This window comes from Phasianus colchicus, chromosome 21 (genome assembly GCF_987193195.1).
Source record: "Phasianus colchicus chromosome 21, bPhaCol1.hap1.1, whole genome shotgun sequence".
Classification (NCBI taxonomy): Eukaryota; Metazoa; Chordata; class Aves; order Galliformes; family Phasianidae; genus Phasianus; species Phasianus colchicus.
In genome coordinates, this window is record NC_143456.1 from 5,978,750 (window position 1) to 5,998,805 (window position 20,056).

Here is a 20,056-nt window from a genome sequence, read left to right on the forward strand (position 1 = left end):
GCTTTGAATAGGAACGTTTGGAGAGGGGGGAAGAGAGAAGGAGAGAGGAATAACAGCACTGCTTTCCTTCTGTGAGATAAGTAAGTTGAGGCTTACATTTGAGCCCAGCTTCCTTGACAGCCTGCACTGCATCAGGAGGAGTCGGAGCTGTTCCACACCCCTTAGTCAGGTTTCCTTTGAACTCTGCACAAAGCACTATTCATGTTTCTTTTGCTTGCCTCTAGAGGACGACTCTTCCAGTGCAGTTGAGTGGGAGAAGGGAAACACATCAATGTAGAGCCTGATCTAAGTAGCTGAAGCCCTGGGAATCTTTGTAGGTGTGCTTTGCTGTGTGTGGCAGAAGGCAGCAGGGATACTGCTGGACCCAGGAACTTGGAGGTTCAGTGGCCTGCGATGTCCAAGGGTTGTGTGTGAAACAGAGGGAAATCACTGCTCTCTCCCTCCTGAAATTAAACATGCTGAAACAGTTTCTATGGTAAAGACAAGTTTCCTTCATAAAAATTTATTTAGTGTAGTCTTGAAGAGATTATATAATAGCGTATACAGCATTGTATAGTATATACACTATATGGCATATACAGTAATATGGTGTATATGTAGTACAGTGTATACAGCATTCCAGGCCTGGGGCAGTGTTCAGTAACTGTATAATGTCAGAAACACAAAATGAGATGGAGCTGATGGTTCTGTCAGTGGCAGCATTTGGTTATGTGTTATTCAGGGCTTAGTGTGACTGCTGGAGCTACAGCAGCAGGAGGGGTGGCACATGAAAGATCTCTAAGGCAGGTTGAGTGCAAAATGCACTGCTGGAGGTCTGGAAATGGGAATAGAAGCTGGAGCTGTCATGTGCTGTCAGCTGGAACTTTGACACATAGCTGCCCACCATGGGTTTGTTGTTAAATGAAGGTGCTCGGTGTTAACTTCTGTGATGCAGGTCGAGAACTGAGGGCAGTTTTGTGGCCCTGGAAGCTGGGGGTCAGAATAGTGCTGACAGCTCTTGTGGGAAGATGGCTGGCTGCTCAGAGTGGCTGTGGCACTGAAGGAGCCATCTCTTCCCCATTAAGGCAGTTGGGAGAGTTGTTGGTAGACTCTGCAGCTCTACTGTGAGAATTCAAACTTCCAGTTATTCCTGAAAAGTTTAGATGGGGAAAAGTAGTTTTTGTGCAGGTGCTGCTCGGAGCCAGATGGGCTGTGTGGAGAAGGGCAGGAACACAGCTCACGTGCACAGCCTGTGGCTGCGATTACAGGTTGCATTTACAGCTTAGAGGTGCAGGAAGAAGTGATGACCTCTGCAGGTTGTGGTACTTTTAGATTTTGTTTAGATGCATGGTTGTGGTTATGGTACTACAGTATAAAAATATCATTATACAGCAAGAAATGGGAGAGGTGACTGCAAAAAGAAAAAAAAAAGCTGCTGTATCCTGTATCCAGATGAGTGAAGTTACATGATGGGTTTCTCAGGTTAATACAGTCTGTTCATAAACTTAAAAACAACAAAAATTCCAAATCTAAAACATAAGTTTCCACATCAGTGCCATTTCTTGTAGTACATCTCTCATATTCAGCTATAAAGTATTTACAGGGTTTTACTCATTTACACAATATGGCTTTAATATTGTAATGTAAAGCATCAAAACATCTTAAAATCGTTCATAAAACACTTTGAATATAAAGTTTGGCATTTCATTGACTCTGCTGATGGAGCAGTGCTTCTTCTGATTGTGCTTTTCCATGATTTCAAGCACAAATTTTGGTCGTTTCCATCAAGGCTTAAACTCAAATAGAATCAGAACTACCTCTCAAAGCCCGGCCAAGCAGGTTTCGTGAGCCACGGTTTCATGGACGTCATGTTGGACCCGTGTTGTTTGCCACTAAGGTAAGGAAGAGAAGGCCTTTCTTTTGGAACTTTTGTATTAAGACAAGAAAGCAAGATGCGTTTTGTGGGTTTTCTGAAAGTGCAGGTCTTTGGTAACAAACAAAATGAGCAAAGCAAGGGAGGCGGCAGGGGTTTGCTGGGAACAATGTCCAGCCAATGGATGGGGTGTAGTCAGAATGATGGAAGAAGGGGTTCTGTGATGGTGGCACATCTATCATCGAGAGTTCAAACGAGGTGCAACCTGCAGGAGAAGACAGATAAGCTAGAAACAGATACTGCAACAGCTTTAGCTCCTGAAATCCTTAAAGCTCACCAAAGACTGGCCTGTAGAATGAGCCATGGGTGATGTTATGGGTACAAAAAGCTCTGTGGGAATACTGAAGCTGGCTGCTCTCAGCAGGAAACAAGCAGGTACTGGCTATTCACTGAGAAGTGATCCCATGGTTATCCTGAAAACCTCCCTAGGCTCAGCACTGCAGAAGGACTGATCTGTGGGAAGTGGGAGGGAGGGCAAAACTGGAAGAATGTTCTTAGGGATGGTTTGAAAGGGCTGATGGAAAAAGGATGCATTTCTTCTTAGTATGGGAAGTTGGTTTGCTGTCACAGATAGCAAATGGAGAGAGAGGTGTGGTCCTCACTTCAGTGCTTAAGCAAATTTAATCTTCCTGTGTAGAGCTGGTAGTTGTTCCATGGAGCAGGGAAAGCCTCTGACAGGACTGTGTGAGTTTTACAGGGCAGGTTTGTTTGAGCAAAGTGGAAATGCTGAATCCATTTCTGATAGCAGTCATCCTGCAGTAGGGCAGGGGAGTTTATCTTTCAGCACTGGTGCTGTAATAAGAGGTTCTGGATTCATTTCTGAGCAAGCCTCAATCTGACCAAGCATAAATCAGCTCCATGTGTGTATCAGATTATCAGAAAGACTACAAACAATTCCAAAAGGGAAGAGGAATTGTTCTTGTGTTTTTAAGACCTCTAAAACTTGTCTTGCACTAAGGACAGAATCATGTGAAAGATTCCGAGTGATTGATACAACAATTACTTGATGAGTTTAAGCAAGCCTGGCAGCCTCCTAGGACTGCAGGAGGAGAAGTGCAGTGCAGAAATCCAACTGGGAAGAAGGTTCCTGGACCAGAGCAGCATGTTCAGCAAGGAAGTTGTGGCATGTGTGTGTCTGTAGTGCATGTGGCTTAGTGACGAGGTCTGGGTTCTGATGCACTTTAAGTAACATTTCTTACCAATCTTGGCCTGTACTCACCACAGTTAGATGGCCATTCTTGGCTTTGGCTATAAGCAGTTCTGATCCTGATATAAAATCGATGACGCCTTCTTTGCCTTGGCCAACTGTAAATTTTATGCTGCAGAGGCAAACAGGTAAGAAACATAATTAGAATGTGTGACTTCCCTTCTGTGCAAGTGGCTTCAATGTATTGGTGCATAATTGCAATAGGTGTACTAGCTCAAGGAAATGGAGACTTAGTTAATCTTAATTAACGTTCTGATAACATACGTATACCTGTAGCCCTGTAATGCTGAAGCAGAACCAACACAAGAATGAAGCAGCTCCTGAGCAGGGCTGGGCTTGCACAGCTTCACTCACCTGCCCTGGTTGATGTTGATGTTATTAACTTTGTCTGCCCGCATGGCTGTCTTTGTCAGCGTCTCTATCACGTGGTCACTTTGAAGTACAACATCTCCCTAGGATGGAAAACCAACGATGGCCTGTCATTGTGGCTTCTCAGTGACTGCACCAAGATAATTATTTTGAAGTTCACAGAGCTATCTCCTGCCAGGATAGTATGGAAAGCATCTCTCAGGTCACACTGCACTGACAGCAGTTACTTCATTTGCAAGGTAACAGTAATGGAGATAGGGAGCCAGGACCATTCCTGTCAGTTATTGGTGAATCCCATTTATGAGCACAAAAATTCTACTTAAAGATGGCACAAAGTGAGTTCATAGTGGGGCTGTTCACATGTGGGGGTGTGTACAGGTGCTTCTCCCCCACCCACCTCCACCCTGGATCTTCTGCTCTTTGTGCCTCTAAAACAGTTCCTAGAGATGGTTGGAGAAATGCTGGATGAGTCCAACTACCTTCTGTTTGTTGTCCTCACAGTGCACGTGCAGCACAAACAAGTTATCGCTCAGGCTGCTGACGGAGATGCCTGCAATAAAGAGCACAGTGACCAACTGACACCCAACCTGACGTTGCCAGCTCTTGTGTGCATTGCAAAACCTCTCCCAGGAGTGCAGCAACTGCTGTTCCCACACTGAGAAACCCAGCAGCTGAGAAGCTCCGTGGAAGCACTGTGCTAACATGGCAGCAGAGAGGCTGAAGAGGCTGCAAGGTGACAGAATCAGCTTATAGCTGTGTTCTTTCATATGAAAAAGCAACTTTCACACGCCTCTGTGCCTCAGAAGTAGGAAGGTGTGTTCTCAGTGCCTGTTGTCTGGACTTGGTTTAAAACCTCGACAGTAGAGATGTCTGGATTAGCTGTGCAAGTTGAGGTAACCTAGCAGAAATGAACATACAGATGTGCAGTACTGTCTTAAGGGAGTCCTGGAACCCCACATTAGTGGTGGCTGTAGAAACCATTTTTAAATGGTGACAGTTACAAGTACAGTAGATAACTGCATTAGGGTAACACTGAAATGATGGTCAGGAATTGGCTGCAAGGAGGAATGCTGGCAATGCTGGCAGCTGGAGCTGAGAGGGTTCAGATAGGACAGATGTGAAATGGCTGCTGTGTATCAGACACACAGAACAGCTTTCTTTGACAAAGTTCACCCTCTAAAAGGATCAAATCCTTGTTAGATAGTGGGGGGCTGACAGCCAGCATCCCTGCAGCTGCTGTGCAATAATGGTGCAACTTCCTGCAGTTGGGAAATGGCTTTGGAGAGGTTTCTGGAGAGATGAATTGAGTAACTTCTGACATTTTATGGAATTTAATTTTAGAAATACCCAAGTTCAAGACATCTTAAACTGACAAATACTTTCTCTAATAATTTCATTCTTGTCAGGACAAAGACCAACTGGCTTTTTTTTTTATCACACTGGTTAAAATGAAGTGAGCTAAACCCCAAGTATGTTAACACTCACCTGTCAGATTGGCATAGTCAATCCGTTGTTTGATTTTGGAGTCTTCAACAATGATGACTGCATTCTGGGTGAGAAGCAGCTGCCGTGATCTTGCTTTGTATCCTTTCCGGTCATACTTGATGACAGGAACTGCATACTGAAATAAGTGTTATCAGTGCTAAAAAGCATTTTGTCTAATTGGCAGCTGCCTCCCATCTAGCCTAGAGAGCTTGAAAAGTCCAGACTTTGCTTCATGCTGTGTAGATTTCTGCATCATTCTCTTCCTCTCCCCCTTAAGCATCTCAAAGCACCATGAAGAGCAGTGCTGCCCTGTAACCCTTCCAGTTCTATCTGACATAACTTGCCTCTACTTCCTGCTATATTCAGAAATCTAACCTTCAGACAAAGACTTGAATTCTGCTGAGTAATTCTAAAATTTGATAAAACTATTAGGATGTGTATCTCACCTTAATTGCTTCATTTTCTAAAGCCTGAAGGACTTTAGCATTTATCTCTTCATTACCTAAAATGAAAAAAAAAAAAAGGGATCAGAAGTTTCTAGCAAGAGAAGAGTAAAAAATCTCCCCTTCTTCCCAGCTTTGCACCCCCTACTCACCAAGTCGTGTGTTGATGAAGAGTCTAGGAACGCTCTGAGGGTAATTGTCTTTTTTACCCTTAAAAATCTCACTGGCAATTACTTTTTGTTCCAACTGCAAGGACAAAAGATGGATTCTTGTTTAATATAAAATCTCTGTTCAAATAAAATATGTTTGTCTGCAAAGAGACAGAAGTTACGTCCTTACTAGTGCAGTGTAAAACGTCTGTTCCTACTCCCTCATCTCCTCAATGTTCTCTCCCTTATCCTTTAACAAACAGTAAAACTGTTAGCTGCTGTATTGCGCTGGGAGTTCCTGTTTAGAAGGTGATTCACCATAAACCTTTGGTCCTTTTCAGAGTACCAGGATGTCAGTATGACCAATGCTGAGGTCTGACTTCTGCCCATTCAGAATAAGAACAAAACCAGGGAATGAGGAAACAGGAAATGCCTTTACTTTATATAGGGTTAATTTAATATTATGGATGCTGTTACAGAGTATGAAGTACAGGAGCTGATCTACAGGTAAAAATGTGGTTAAGGAATGTCTGTAAGTCTTGGGTGCTTGGGAAAGAGTATATTCTGCTGCATTTCCACCTGTGTAAAGGCTTTTATTAATCCTGTGTCCTTAATCACAGGCTCAGCCACTGACTCAGTGTTTTGTTACACGCTTTTAATACTTCACAGGCCTCCATAAGCAGTATGGTATGCTATCCAATTTAAAAAAAAGCCTTAAGGGAACTAATTACTGCCATTTCTAACAGTAACAGCTATGCTGCTTAATGTGAACAGTTCCTATTATCACCTTTCACTGAGCTTTTTCAATATGAAAAATAATTGCTCCACCACAACCAAGATAAATAAATTTCAGTATTATTTTTATTTTTAAATCTAGAACAAGGCTGAAACACAATGGTACAGAAAACTGTTCCATAACTTCTGTTTGTCCAATGACTCATTTTGAGTCTGCAAAATTCTCATTCTACTTTCAGCAGTGTCAGCAGAAAGACCCTGTTTTTGTATTGTACATTACAGAGCCTTTTGGAATAGAAATTGTATCTCCAAAACATCGTGTTAGTCTGTGAAGAAATGCAAATTGTCACATACCTGTTGCTTCCACTCTGGGCTGATTCTCTTGCAGTATGTCCAGACCATGTTCTGCATGCACAACTGGCGCAGGAGCTGGGATGCCTGAAGGAGATTTCACAAAATACATGAGAAACCTGACAAATCAATTCAAACAGTGAAGACAAGGGAAACAACTACAGAAAATACATGGCTGAATTAATATACTTTCAGAATTAAGTAATAGGAAGTCTGTTTTCCCTCTGAGATGGTTTGCCCCGCACCGTTCTCCAGCTAAGGTGCATATTTTACATGGTTATGCCCTTCCTTGCTCCCTGCTGTACGTGCAGTCCAAACAAACAGGGGCCCTTGGATAAGCTAACTGGGACTTTCTGCATTGTTTTGTTTCTCTGCCAAATGCAGTTAAGTACTGTATCTCCAATACCTTTGTAGGTATGCTAGCGCCACATACATGATGGTGTTTTAGTTCTAGTAGCAGAGGTGCTAATCTAACATGAAACCTGAGTGAGGTGGTCTCCCTTAGGCCTTCATTATATCATAGGTTGTGCAGCTGGACTCACCTCACAGAGTGATGGAGGAGGGGTTGGCCATGATTTGTCCAAGACGTTCTTTGGCAGGTTACGTTTGAGGTTCATCAGGAAGGAGAAGCGGATGTAATCAAGGAAATACTCGTTCTCTGGGCAGCGAGGGTGGTTCCGGTAAATAAAGCCCTTAATGAACCTGAGGAAGAGGAAAGATGGAAACAGGAGGAGTTGGTATGAGAGGTACTTACAGGTCTTTTCCAATTCAACCATCTCCAGGTCCCAAGTGAACTTTCAGCTATAGCCAAGGTATATAAAATTTACAAAAGATGAAATACTCAAAATACTTGTCACAAAATAACCTACTGTTGTGCCCTAACTCCATATTTCTGAGCTTTATGTAGTAACTGCAATTACTAACAAACATCCCTGACACTGCAGTGACAAGAAACTTCATTCTTAACATCCTCTCGTTAGGAAATAAGCACCCAATTAGGAGCTTAGGTTTCTCTTTACACACCTTCTGATAGTCTGTACTGCCCACTTCCTCTTGGCAGCTTTTCGGCGGCCCAGGGTTCCTCGCCACCAGGACTGGATGGCTATTGCTACAAGTAACACAAAAAACATTACACTAAGAGAGCTCCTTCACTGCAATATTGACTTCACACAGAACTGCCAACACGATGCTCAAAAATGCACACTCTCAAAGCAAAACATCACCAGACTTCACAGTGGTACGTGGGAAAGAATACAATTAAAATTTTAAACAATATAATAAGGTGGATAAATGGCAATAACAAGCACTGGTAGTAGGAACTGCTGTACAGAGGCTGTTGTGTGAGCAAGTTACGTTCTCTTACTCAGAGTCTCAAGGAATAATGTGCAAGGACCCAGAACTGCACACCTTGCATCTTCCCTTCTGCTTCCAGTAAGGCTTCGGGGATGTTCCTTCTGGTTCATCAAAATCAACTCACCTCTGACTTCTCACTCACAACAACAGCCACTTCAAACCACACAATGACACAGCATTGCAGTTTCCTTTCTCCCTCATACCTGAGTGTTTCATGTGCAGGAATTTCTTCCGACGGTAGAAACCTCTCCACGTGGCCTGCATTTTTGTTGCTGAAATTGCAAGAGAAACAGCAATTTGAAAACAATTAAAAAAAAAAATAATCACAAAACAAACAGTCCACGAAGCTGCTGCAGTGTGTGACTCACCCAGGCTCTGCTTCCTCACTTCCAGAGCATCTTCCGTTGCAAACAAAGTCTTGGGAAAGCGGATAAAAATCTTTGTTCTACAAATAGAAATGCAGCATGTTTAACAAGCCAGAGAAGTTTGCTTCCTGCCCTTAGCATCCCCTTTGGGATCTCTAATCTTTTCCCCACCCATTAAACAGAAGTGCCTTATTTAAGAGCAGTGACATTGATGTCCAATGATTCATAACCTCAAATTAAAAAAAAAATAATAATGAGAACTAACCGTCCCATTTTGTATTCTTCCTGTTTGTAGCCAAGATGTTTCACCAGCACAGCCACTCCGTCATGGGGCCGTCCATCCCACGTAGGCCATGTTTCTGGACAAAGTGATTTATATCTGCAAATTGACAGCAGGAGAAATCTTATGGTGAGATGTCCAATTCATCCAGATAATGAACAGGGGCTTCCTTCAGTTCATCTCCTCTTGGCTCTCTCAAGGAAATAACTCTCTCAGGCATAAGGGCCGCTCTTTGCTGTGCAGAGCACTTTCCCATTTCAATATCTGTGGGACCAAGATCAGGGAGAGGGAGGAAGAGGAAGAGGTAAGTGCAAGGTAACCCTACCTCTGCAGGAAAACTTCGTATTTCCTTCGATACGCAAAGCCAGCTCTGCGCACTCTGAGGTTCTCCATCAGCCCCAGGTATTTCACTTGGTGTCGGATTAGAACTTCATCAAATCGATCTTGAGAGAGCATGAAAATGGAGAAGCTGCATTAATGCATATCTGTCTCTTTGTGTGAAGAAGAGAATGTTCAGAACAGTTCTCTCTTAGACCCTTATCTTTAATCTCTACCCCATCCTCACATAAGTTATTTTGTGACTCCTGTCCCTCTCAGTATACATTTATATCTAGTTCCAAACATTAGTTGTCCTTTAGGATACTGTATGCAGATAGGAGAAGGAAACGAGAGAATAAAGATCATTAAAAGGAAATGATGTAGGTTTATAATGCTTGGCTTTAACCCTACTCCACCACTTTACACAAGCCTCAATTCTGACTCCTGACTGGCACTACCACCACCTTCCTGTAAGGAGCTCAGGCACAGGCCCCATAATGAGAAATCTCACAAAACTTATTCAATTGAGCTCTTTTATGTGTCCCACTGACTGGGCCCTAGTGGTCTATGCAGCTATTGTAAAAAAGCACACAGAGAAGGAGCTAGCCAGGGACATACCAGCCTGCTTAGCATCGTTAGGTTTAATGCAACGGATGTAGGAGGGTTCTTTGGACATCAGGATTTCCATGAGTTTAGAGAGGCTGTTTTTAAACTGAGTTGCTGCCTAGGAGAAAAGAAAGAACACCAGGTATTAAGCAATGATGTACAGCTTGTACTTGTGACTTAGCAGAACAGATCTGACAGTCTCCAGCTCTAAAGGTAAGGAGTACCATGTTAAACAGGACATGTCTTTAAAAAAGAGGAAGTAACCACATCTCCAGCAGCTTTTGTGTTCTTACCGTTTCAGGTCTCTTCTTGTCTGTCAGCTCTGTCCTGTCAAAACACTGATTTATGATAGGATTCTCAGAGTTGCACATGGTCTGCAGAGAGACACAGCATTCAGAGACTAATTTTCAGAGAATGAACTTCAGACAACTATTACAGAAATGTGTGATAAAAGGGGTTTGGGTTGTTCTGTTTTTAACAAAACAAACTTTGGAAAACTTAATCTGTCTTTTCATAATGCAGTTCTATCATGTGTTCTCCAGATAGGGATTAAAAAAAACCTTGTCCCTCAGATTCCACCCCATTTTGAAGCAGACTCCTTGTTCTGCTGAATACTGGAGGCAACCCCCTATCCATACTCACCTCCTTCAGGTTCCGAAAGAGAAGGTCATTGTTTTTATCTAGAAAACCTGGAAGAAAAAGAAATGGCTCAGGCTGCCACTGCTGTTCCATAGGAATTTCATAACAACAATGCAGGAATTTGAGATGGGAAATTAATCCAGTTAATCAAATAGTATATGGGGAGTACTCTATACCCAGATTTGTCTTTGCTATGTAGTGAAGCTGTTTTAATTCAAAGGGAAGGGAATGGAGAAGGGAAAAAGAGTGAGAGACAGCTGAGACAAGGTGCACATTACCTGCAACACTGTAGGTGACCTCTCCAGCATAGTGCAAAAGCCGGAACTCTTCCCTCCCCAGCGACTTGCGAGTTTTTTGATCAGCAAGCTTGTGCCTGGTGAGAAAAAAAGCAGCTTCATGAGGGACAAAGAGCAGTGTCATGTGAGGATTCACCTCAAGAACCACATGGCTTATCATCCTGGAGTGGGATAAAATGAACAAGGGGGGGAGAAGGAATTACGCTTCCTGCTCTTCAAGACCAAAAGTTAAAAAGGTGAATTACCAACCAGCAAGTCATAAAAATGTCATAAAATCTACTCAGGAAGGACCTTTACACACCTCATTCAGGCTTGGACAATATGCAAGTACAGAAGAAATAAGATTCAGTGCATAAATTGGATGTGCCAGTCTGACACATCTTTTCCAGCTCTGTTATACTTGCTTATCTTGTATGACCATAACTCTGCCGAACCTCTTTGCAAATAAAAACATTCTCATTTTTTGTGGGATCTATCTGGCATGCCACTGACATAGGCAGAATGAGGTATAAAGTTACTTTGGAATCATTAAACCTGCAGGCTCTCTCACACATGTGGAACCCACCAATAAAGCTGCCTCAGCTATGAACTCACGTGAGAAAATGAGGGTGGTTCTTCACAGTTTCCTCCAGCTTCTCTAAGAATGTTGTGTCTGTGGCATCTCCAGGTCTCAGACATTCTTCATCCTGAAAACAAAAACATATGCATTCTGCTCTTGATTTCTCTCTGTGCTTGGAAGCATACGGTTCAGCTCTACTTCTGCCACACCAGAACACATTCCCAGCTCAAACCCTTGGCCTTTTAATAGGCTTGCCACCTCATGCCTCCATTTCACTTAGTAAAATGAATGAAGAGTTGCTAAGTTGAAAAGGAGAACAAATTCCTTCTTCCAGACTGCCTGTATTGGAGGCTGCTTTCCGAGAGCAGATGGAGGTGACTTTTAATGGCGTCACTGTTGGGTGTATCGTTGCTCTCCCCACCTGCCCAAACAATCCTACTCTAATTTTAGACCTTTTCTTTCCTGTGTTCTACCCCTTAAAAGGTCGTGTCAACTCACCAAAATAGAAATGATGCCTTTGAATTTCTCTTCCACCAAATCACAAATGATTTTGTTATTGAAATACTGAACCGGTTCCCACTGCAAAGACAAGAAATCACACTTTGGTGACAAAAACTCTTGACAGGAAAAAAGAGTGAAAGTTTCAGAACATTTTAGACAGCACCTTATTCAAATAATGTTTTTGTCATTTGAAAAATAAAGCTTTTTCACTCATCACATGTATTTTCTTAACATTCCCTTAAAATGCATCTTTTAAGATACAGAAGATTGGGATGGCACGGCTCGCCCTAGCTGAATTTCACTCCGTTCCCAATGCAGTTCAAAAAGAGAAAAGTTTTTAAACATCATTTACTTTGCAGACCATTAATAATAGCTCCTTTTCTAATTATCTGTCCTCTGGCCTGCAGGAGGCGCTACAGAGAAGACAGTGGAAGCGGTGACTCGGCTCTTACCGCAATGCCTTCTGACTCATATTCCTCTTGTTCTGACTTTAATGTAAGCTCTATGAAGAGTTGCTGCAATTTTTCATTGCAATAATTAATACAAAATTGCTCAAAGCTGCAAAGAAAAATCAGAAAAAATATTCATTAAAACTGTATCACAAGTAAAATAAGCTTTAATTTGTGCATAGTAGAATTAATGCATCTATGTGTAATAAAAAAAAAAAAAACAAGAGATTTAGTGAATTATTTAGTGAGTCTATACATGCATTGAATTTATTACCTAGCGAATCTCATGAATGAGTTCCAAGAAGGAGAGAAAAACTGACATAAGCAGTGGAAGACTAAGGAACACAAAAACTACAAATACAGTCTCAGTTCATTGCTACCTGCTACTTAGTTTCCAGGCTCTGGTATTACTCTGTATACTGTTCTACAGCTGCTTTCCCATTCAACCACCACAGAAAGATACCAGAACAACAGCCACAACTGTGCCACAGAGCTGGACAAAGGCATGGTGCAAGCAACCACAGGAATATGCCCCAAAAAGGGACATGTCTCTGAAACAGCAGGAGCATTGCTGGGAATGCTCAGTACAATCTGGATGCTGTGTTACAAGCCCTGCCATTCACTTGATTTCCTAAAGCTGAGATGTTATCTCTTTCTCACTTAGGAAAAGAACCAGAGATGGAATAATGTTACACAATGGAGAGAAAACACTATGGAAGTCATGCAGAGCTAACTCAGAACTCAAAGACACCAAGGGAAACAAACCTGTTATGCTGGAAAACCTCAAACCCATAAATATCAAGCAATCCTAGAACTGTCGTGCTTCTCCAGCCTGGAAACTCTCCTTCCTGCAATAGGGCACAAAGTGTTCATATGTGGTCACAGTCATGGCTACAATCCACCATATCTCCCCCATTTAGTTGTAGCATTTGCTCCTTACCCTCTTCTTTGTGGGAAACAAATTAATTTGGATATCACTGTACAGCACAGAACAACTTGCTGAAGCTTAAAGATTTAAAACTGCCTTCGAGGCAGGATTGTTCATCCACAAACAAAAGATTTATTTACCTTGTAAGCAAGAGATTTGTTAACTTTGTTCACCAGCCAGGAGAAAGTGCGTCCGTAGATTGCTTTAGCGAGCGCGTCCCTTGCATAGGCTGCCTGCTCCAGGTTCAAAGGGCTGATTAACTGTATACAGAGGGAGAAAGAAGTCATCAACAGCCATTCCACTGAGAAATTAAGCCCTGTCTCACGGTTAATAAAGAGCTGGTATTGCATTGGGTTGATTTAACTGTATGTGCATCCCAGATTGCATCGGTTTGATTTAACTGCATGTGCAACCCTGACCCCCATTTGTGTTCTTACCTCCTCCCCTTTTGCTATGATCTTCTTGTGGATCAATGCATCTCGCAGAACAGAGCCCTCAACTGCCAGAAGCTGCAAAGCAGTAGAATGTTAAGTGCATTTAGGAACCAGTGTATCAGTACTAGTTCTAAGAGATCAGAAAGGCTAGACCCCAAAAATCACAAGACAGCGAAACAACCCTACATTACCTATTCACACTGCCAGATTTTTTGCAATTGTCAGTTAAAAAATGATTGGATGTTAATATCTGCATTAGGCCAAATGAAAGTGCATTTCTGACAACTTCTATATATTTTAAAATGATACAATGGTATGAAGTTCTAAGCAAGGAAATCTCAAACACCTTTCATGTAATATATGTCTTACTGATGATACTCACCCGTGCCAGGTATTTAATCTGGTTCTCTGTAGTGACCTGAGCATTTCCTTGCTCATCAGCAGCAAACTGCACGTTTCCCAGATGCAGAACACTAGCTACAATGCTCAGCAAATCCTAGGACAGAAGCAACAGGCAGACATCAGGATTACGACTTATAAGCAAACACAGAACAATGACAGAAAAGGCAGTGAGATTTTTGCAGTACACAAACACATTCTGTGTTTTGTTTCAGGGTTTTTGCAGGAAATACATTCACCAGCTCTGGTCAGGAATAAAGCAGAAAAAGTCTTACGAGAGGGAATATTAGCTGAGCTAATAAATAAGCCCTACCTCTACCTCGTTGTCATTGAAGCTTATGATGGACAAGGCTCTTCGCACAATCTTCCAATCGTTTTTATCATTTATGGAACTGACCCTTGCACAGTGACCCTAAAAATACACAGTTTGACATAATACATATATAATTGTCAAAGATGCATTACTCATGCTCAATGTACTTCTGTCATATGTTTCCTTCCATAGCAGCTATTTCAGTATTATTTCTGAATTATAAGGAAGACAGAAAGTCAATTGCGAATATATTTGTTCTACAATATAACAATATTATAAGAATGATTAATTAACACGCACTTTTACTAAATAGTGATACTGCTGTGGGCTCTTTTCAAGGCCCAGCCTTCGCAACAAGTCCTCTTCCCCTCCTTCTAGCAGCTGGTAGAAAATGTGGAAGTTCCTCTCCCCATGATTTTGGTGCACAACTCGAGACTTTTCCAGGAGGTAGTTCAAGATGTGGCCCCCAACAGGAGCCCCCTAAATCAAACCAGACACATTGAAATATTTTATTACAATAAGGGAAAATATTCTGCTTCTTTGGCAGAACAGGATAGAAAACAATTGACTACAAAAAGGCAGAACGTTATTTGTAACTTGGCATCACAATCTCTATTCTTGACAAATACACATCAATTTGAGTTTTTAGGTGTATGTAAAAAGAGCTATCAAGTGAAAATAATATAAAATTATATAGATCATGGCTACAGTGTATACTGAATGACATCCTAGCCTGTATATTCTTCTCTCTTGGAATTCACTCAACACACACACACAAAAACAGTAAAACTGTGAGTGTGGAGGGATTACACATTGAGAAGTTTAATAAAACATACACCCAGCTACTCAGTTCTTGCACCATGTTCACCTTCCCCATGTGGGGCAATTTGAGTCAGGACTGAAGCAAACATTATGCAGAGTTACACAGGACAGCTCACAATGGATTTAGTTTGGGAGCATCCATTTGCACAGTGCATATATAACCTAGAAAGAAGAGGATTCAATCTCACCCTCTCATTCTACAGAGAGGAGGGAAAGAAAACAAAGTGCATTCTGTAACATCCTCTAGAACCAAATTTTGCTACTACAGACACAGCTCACGTGGCCAGCAAGGAAACGTGCACTCCATGCACACATCAGTGCAATAAAGCACAGGCAACAGAGACCTGCTACGACTGGAACCAGTTCTGAAGTATAAAACAGATTTTAAGTTACTCTGTAATCAAACTGCACATCCATGTATTTCCCAAATCGGCTGGAGTTATCGTTCCGGAGGGTTTTCGCATTTCCAAAGGCCTGAAATGAGAAATGATTAGAGAAAAATTAATCAGTATCAAATAACATAATGTATAAACACTTCCATGAAATTGTCAGTTGCAATTTACAGCCATTAATGCTTAGGTTTGTCCTTCTTGAAAGCAAAAGCAAGATGAAAACAGATTACAAACCAAAATACTAATGCTGATTATTACACCCTCTGCAATTATTGCAGATGGAGCACACCTTTGAAAACAATTCCATCCCCCCAGCAAATTTATTTTAAGGCCAGTTCACTGCTGACATACATCAAGTCTGACAGCCTTCTCAAAGTTTTCTTGCTCATCACAGCTACTTGTGTCCAGTATCTATCTCATAGTGCTGCTCACAGCAGGCACAACCCTAACAGCCTTAGGCCTCTCAGGGTTCTCCCTCTCATATGGGAGCACACCCTTCCCTGCACACAGCATGGATTGGAATAGAATGGAAATATTGAAGGGAAGTACAAGGACAGAGCAGGGCTGGACACTAGAGGACACCACAGCACTAGAAAATGCTCCCACAAATGCTCTTATTAGCGGACAAAGCTGCCCACAACAGATGTGTCAATCTCTGGCTTTGTAAGCTTAGGCAGCACATCAGGACTCTTCCCACTTCAAATGCTTTTCTCCTGCAGCCTGGCCACGCCTGAACTGTTCTTGGTGGATATGAAAGGGCCGAGAGAGCTTGGCAGCAGATGACCATTTCTTTGGCTTGGAAGCAGGCTGGGATTCCCCTGTGTGCAGTACTGATGATCTGCCCACCTGCGTTCCCAGGATATGCTATCTACTGCACAGAGACAGCTTAATCACACCAAGCAGGGTCCAGCTGCCTCCACCCCCTCAGCTGGAAAATGTGAGTACTGCTGGCCTGACTCAATGTCAAGTTCCAGTGCTGCAGACTCTAGAGATACCTCCAGGACAGGATTGGATTGCAGCAGGCGGTCCTTCACTGTTTCAACCTGCTGACTGGCTGGACAGGTCACGGCGTAGTACTGCAGGATCTTCTTGGTGGCCTCTGTTTTGCCAGCCCCGCTCTCTCCAGATATCAGAATACAATGATCCTTCCTCTCCGTGCGCAGAGAGCGATAGGAATTGTCAGCAATAGCATAGCTATGGAACAATGAGAAGCAGGTGTGAGTTTGTTTCTACAAGGGAGGGGCAGAGACCATCCCACACTGTGAGCCCCTAGCAGAGATACTTCAAAAAGAAACAGGTGTCCACGGTGTCTTAAGTAAGAGAATATTGCTTCTACACACTGCTGATGACATAGGAGATCGCTGGGAATGCTTTCAGACATCTCTATACACATCTTAATCCCTGGGCCAACTTTTTGCAGGGTCATAACATAAATCTATCAAAATTAATTCCCTTAAAAACACTTCTTTTGCAAAAGGCCTTCATGCTGTTAAAATCATTTGACAGTGAATACAGAAGGCTGTAAAAGAGGAAAGAGTTGAACCATTTGTTCTCCCTGCCCATTACACTCACTCAGGTGAGAAAAGTTCCCATAAAAGAAGACTAAATGATGCAGATAAACATAATTCTGTCCCACAGAACAAACAAGCTTTACATTCACTAAAACTCTTGTTTTCTATTGATCTTTATTCTAGCTTATCTTTTAAGTGATGACAAACTCAGAAGGCCACAACTGCTCTTTGCCATCTGGACAACCCAGCCCCCACACACCAAACAACTCAGCTTCCAATAGCTCTTCTTGGACTGTAGAAACAGTTGGATTAAGCCAGAACAGACTAACAAGCATCCAGTGAGGGCTGAACACTAACCAAAATACCCAACTCTTCCTCCTGCCTGCATGCAACCATGGTTTATTGCTGGTGTCCCTGGATGCTTGCTTCTTCCTGTTTCTTTTTCTCTCTTGCTTTCCTCCCTGGAGTAGATCAGATGTGTTCTTCCACCAAGAATCACTCATACCTTCTCAAAACCAGAGAGCAGAAAGAAAGTTTGACAAACAGTGGTGGCAAGGTGGAAGGAGAGAGGAAAAGAAGGACCAGATGGAAAGAGAGAAGGTAAGAGAGGAGAGGAGCATTAGCCCTTCAAAATGCACACACATAAGAACTCCTCAATAATAATATTCTCAGCTGTCTTACATGCAGCTATCAAGCACATACCCTGTCTTCGTATACTTATTAATCTTTTAATAATATTGGGTTCTGACTTATTTTTTTAAACTCTCATGCTGTGAAATTAATTAAAAATGATCACACCAAAATAACATCCGTGGCCTTCTCAGGTCTATTAATACTTGGTGCTAAGGCAACACCACTGAGCTACCTAGCAACACAACTGCACACTTACCCCTATTAAACTCATCAACTCCTTGTCTTCCTATTCAAGTTCTGTCCCTGAACTATTTTGAAAGTCAGTCAGTTAAATAAATACAAATTTCATTTAGTTTGTAAGAACTGCCTCTAGATTGCACATCTTCACTGGGGGGTGAGCAGAATGCTCACAGTCATGTGTATCTCCTACAGAATCCCTTTCACTTGGAGATGCTCACTGTCCTGCTTGTAGCTGCCATCTCCAAACCCCACACCAGGCTATAAATAGGGCAGGATGTGACACAGCACTCTGGGAAGTTTGCTGTGCTTCAAGACCATAGGGATACATCTTCCCCTCTGAATGACTGCAAGTGATACACTTCCCAGAAAACCCACTGCTCAGGCCAAACTATTTTGACACCAGGGCAGCAGAGTATTTAATATAAATATTAACAGTGTAGTATTTCAGCTTTCTATAATTGGTTTAGAACAAGATATAGATGAAAAAGACACTGGTAGTAGTGCAAAAGGAGATGCACAGAGTGCTTCACCACTCAGAACATTTAAAAGGGAATTAATAATCCAACGATGAAGTGACTTTTAATGGGATGATAGCAACAGCTGATGATGATTACTGCTTTTTCCAGTTGGAGCAGTGCTAGTATTTGGTATCACAGCTCTCAAGGGTTGTTACTTCCAAGCTGCAGATTTTACAGCTTCTCACAGGGCTACATCAAGGAAGAAGACAGCATCAGAAATTATCAGCTGCTCTGTGATTTACATCACTGTGTGTAATGCAGAGCTGCCTGGCCCTCCATGTCACACACTCCCATTGCCATCAGTCCTCTGCCTACTGCAGACAAAAATATAGCCACAGTCTCAACAATTACCCAAAATATTATCATCCAACGACAACAAAGCCCTGAAGAGTGCCCAGATCACAGGCCAAAGAGCTGTGTCTAGGCCAGGCTTCTGCCTGGAGGGCAGGATGGAAGGAAGCCCACATGGCAACAGCGATTTGCAAGAGCTCAGAGCAGAGTTAAGTCTCAGGGCACAGAAACAACATACACCACTTAACACCCAGTTCAAGGGGAGAACTTGGTTATTCAAGTTTAACTGCCTTCCATGTAGACCCACGAAAGAAGTCTGAAGCACTGTAAAAATCACAGTTTTATTGTAGCAAACACAGTTTCAAATGCTCAGACTTTCCCAAGAAATGATGTGTCTCTTCCTCTCCGCGCCTGTAGCGCATTCTGGTTTGCTTACTCTTCTGGATTATGTGCCAATAATAAGAAACAATCCAAATAGTTTGCTCAAAAATAATATCATTTACTCTTCCAAGATCTCAAAAGAAAAAAAAAAGCTCTCTCCAAAAAGCGCTCAGAGTTTGGACCTTGGCACTGAAAGAAAGCATTCTGGAGCCAAATGTCCTCCGCTCCCAGTCATCTTTCTCTTTCAGTCTCACAAAAAAATCCAAATGCTTTCAAAAATAACTTTCAGTCCTCTTTTTTTTTTTTTTTAATATGGGAAATTGGGAATGCTCACCAGGCCAGACCATGTAAATAAATACATTCCTTGTTCCAACAGGCACATGGTAGCTTAGCAACAGGGGAAATACCGGATAAATATTGGTCAGGCTGTAACATCAGAGGTAGGAAAGAAACCACCGCATACATATACATACTCTTTCCCCTAATTAACCTCATGCTAAATGAGTGATATAGCAGCAGGGGAAACTCACAACCCGGACATGCAGACCCCAAGTAACCCTGGAACAATGAACTCCTGTCCTGCCAGGGCTGGGTAAGCAGCTCTGTTCCTCCAGCCAGGAAGGAACCACCTCCCTTTCCAAATACTGCTCTTGCAAAGGCAACTCATCCTCTTTGGAGAGGGAAACAGGAATAGAAAGAGCCATACACCACACCCTTTAAAGGATCCTTCACATGCCTATGATTTTTAGGGCTGTATCTGGGACAAGGAGAAGTCCTATTTGCTTGCTTTCACACGCCACTATTGCACATGCCTGCGTGGGAATTACACAAACTGCACTTTTACCCACAGGCCACTCACAGGTGGGGAGAAACTTCATAGAAGCTGACACCACGGTATCGCTCCATGTTCTGTTTGCTGTAGATTTCCAGTTCCTTGTATGGGTTAACTGACACCAGAACTGAGCCAATGTATGTCTGAAAAGAGAACACAAAATAAAGAGGTTACATAAGGAGCAGTAGAGAGGCTCTGAAGGCTCACACTGTTGACAAGGGCTGCCTGCAGCAGAGTACTGGGGATGCTGCTAAAGGCTTCCAAAGAGACTGAGGGTGCTGAAGAAGCAACCTCTGCACACAGCATGACATTACAGGAGTTATGCTAGACACATCATCCTTGCCA

General features: G+C 42.4%; 1 protein-coding gene across 8 annotated transcripts in view; it reads right to left on the minus strand.

Moving 5' to 3' along the window:
- Positions 1-34: 34 nt before the first annotated feature.
- The window catches only part of MYO1C (myosin IC), a 53,656-nt gene continuing 33,634 nt past the window's right edge, over positions 35-20,056 (minus strand). For 6 of the 8 annotated variants that reach the window (XM_090122293.1, XM_031591733.2, XM_090122294.1 and 3 more), the window contains 30 exons: positions 19,739-19,854; positions 16,301-16,499; positions 15,307-15,387; positions 14,392-14,571; positions 14,092-14,190; positions 13,762-13,875; positions 13,383-13,454; positions 13,086-13,205; positions 12,783-12,865; positions 12,021-12,126; positions 11,566-11,646; positions 11,103-11,194; positions 10,491-10,585; positions 10,216-10,262; positions 9,867-9,947; positions 9,586-9,691; positions 8,975-9,092; positions 8,635-8,748; positions 8,373-8,449; positions 8,208-8,276; positions 7,675-7,759; positions 7,194-7,353; positions 6,655-6,738; positions 5,569-5,662; positions 5,420-5,475; positions 4,974-5,109; positions 3,968-4,038; positions 3,474-3,571; positions 3,132-3,231; positions 35-443 (listed from right to left, as the gene is read on the minus strand). In XM_090122293.1, the coding sequence (XP_089978419.1) occupies positions 381-443; positions 3,132-3,231; positions 3,474-3,571; positions 3,968-4,038; positions 4,974-5,109; positions 5,420-5,475; positions 5,569-5,662; positions 6,655-6,738; positions 7,194-7,353; positions 7,675-7,759; positions 8,208-8,276; positions 8,373-8,449; positions 8,635-8,748; positions 8,975-9,092; positions 9,586-9,691; positions 9,867-9,947; positions 10,216-10,262; positions 10,491-10,585; positions 11,103-11,194; positions 11,566-11,646; positions 12,021-12,126; positions 12,783-12,865; positions 13,086-13,205; positions 13,383-13,454; positions 13,762-13,875; positions 14,092-14,190; positions 14,392-14,571; positions 15,307-15,387; positions 16,301-16,499; positions 19,739-19,854 (2,997 nt within the window). In that variant the 3' untranslated portion in view covers positions 35-380. Of the gene's footprint in view, positions 444-467; positions 2,118-3,131; positions 3,232-3,473; positions 3,572-3,967; positions 4,039-4,973; positions 5,110-5,419; positions 5,476-5,568; positions 5,663-6,654; positions 6,739-7,193; positions 7,354-7,674; positions 7,760-8,207; positions 8,277-8,372; positions 8,450-8,634; positions 8,749-8,974; positions 9,093-9,585; positions 9,692-9,866; positions 9,948-10,215; positions 10,263-10,490; positions 10,586-11,102; positions 11,195-11,565; positions 11,647-12,020; positions 12,127-12,782; positions 12,866-13,085; positions 13,206-13,382; positions 13,455-13,761; positions 13,876-14,091; positions 14,191-14,391; positions 14,572-15,306; positions 15,388-16,300; positions 16,500-17,173; positions 18,111-19,738; positions 19,855-20,056 lie in introns of those variants that run through there. The other 2 variants (XM_031591734.2, XM_031591731.2) reach the window with 2 other exon arrangements.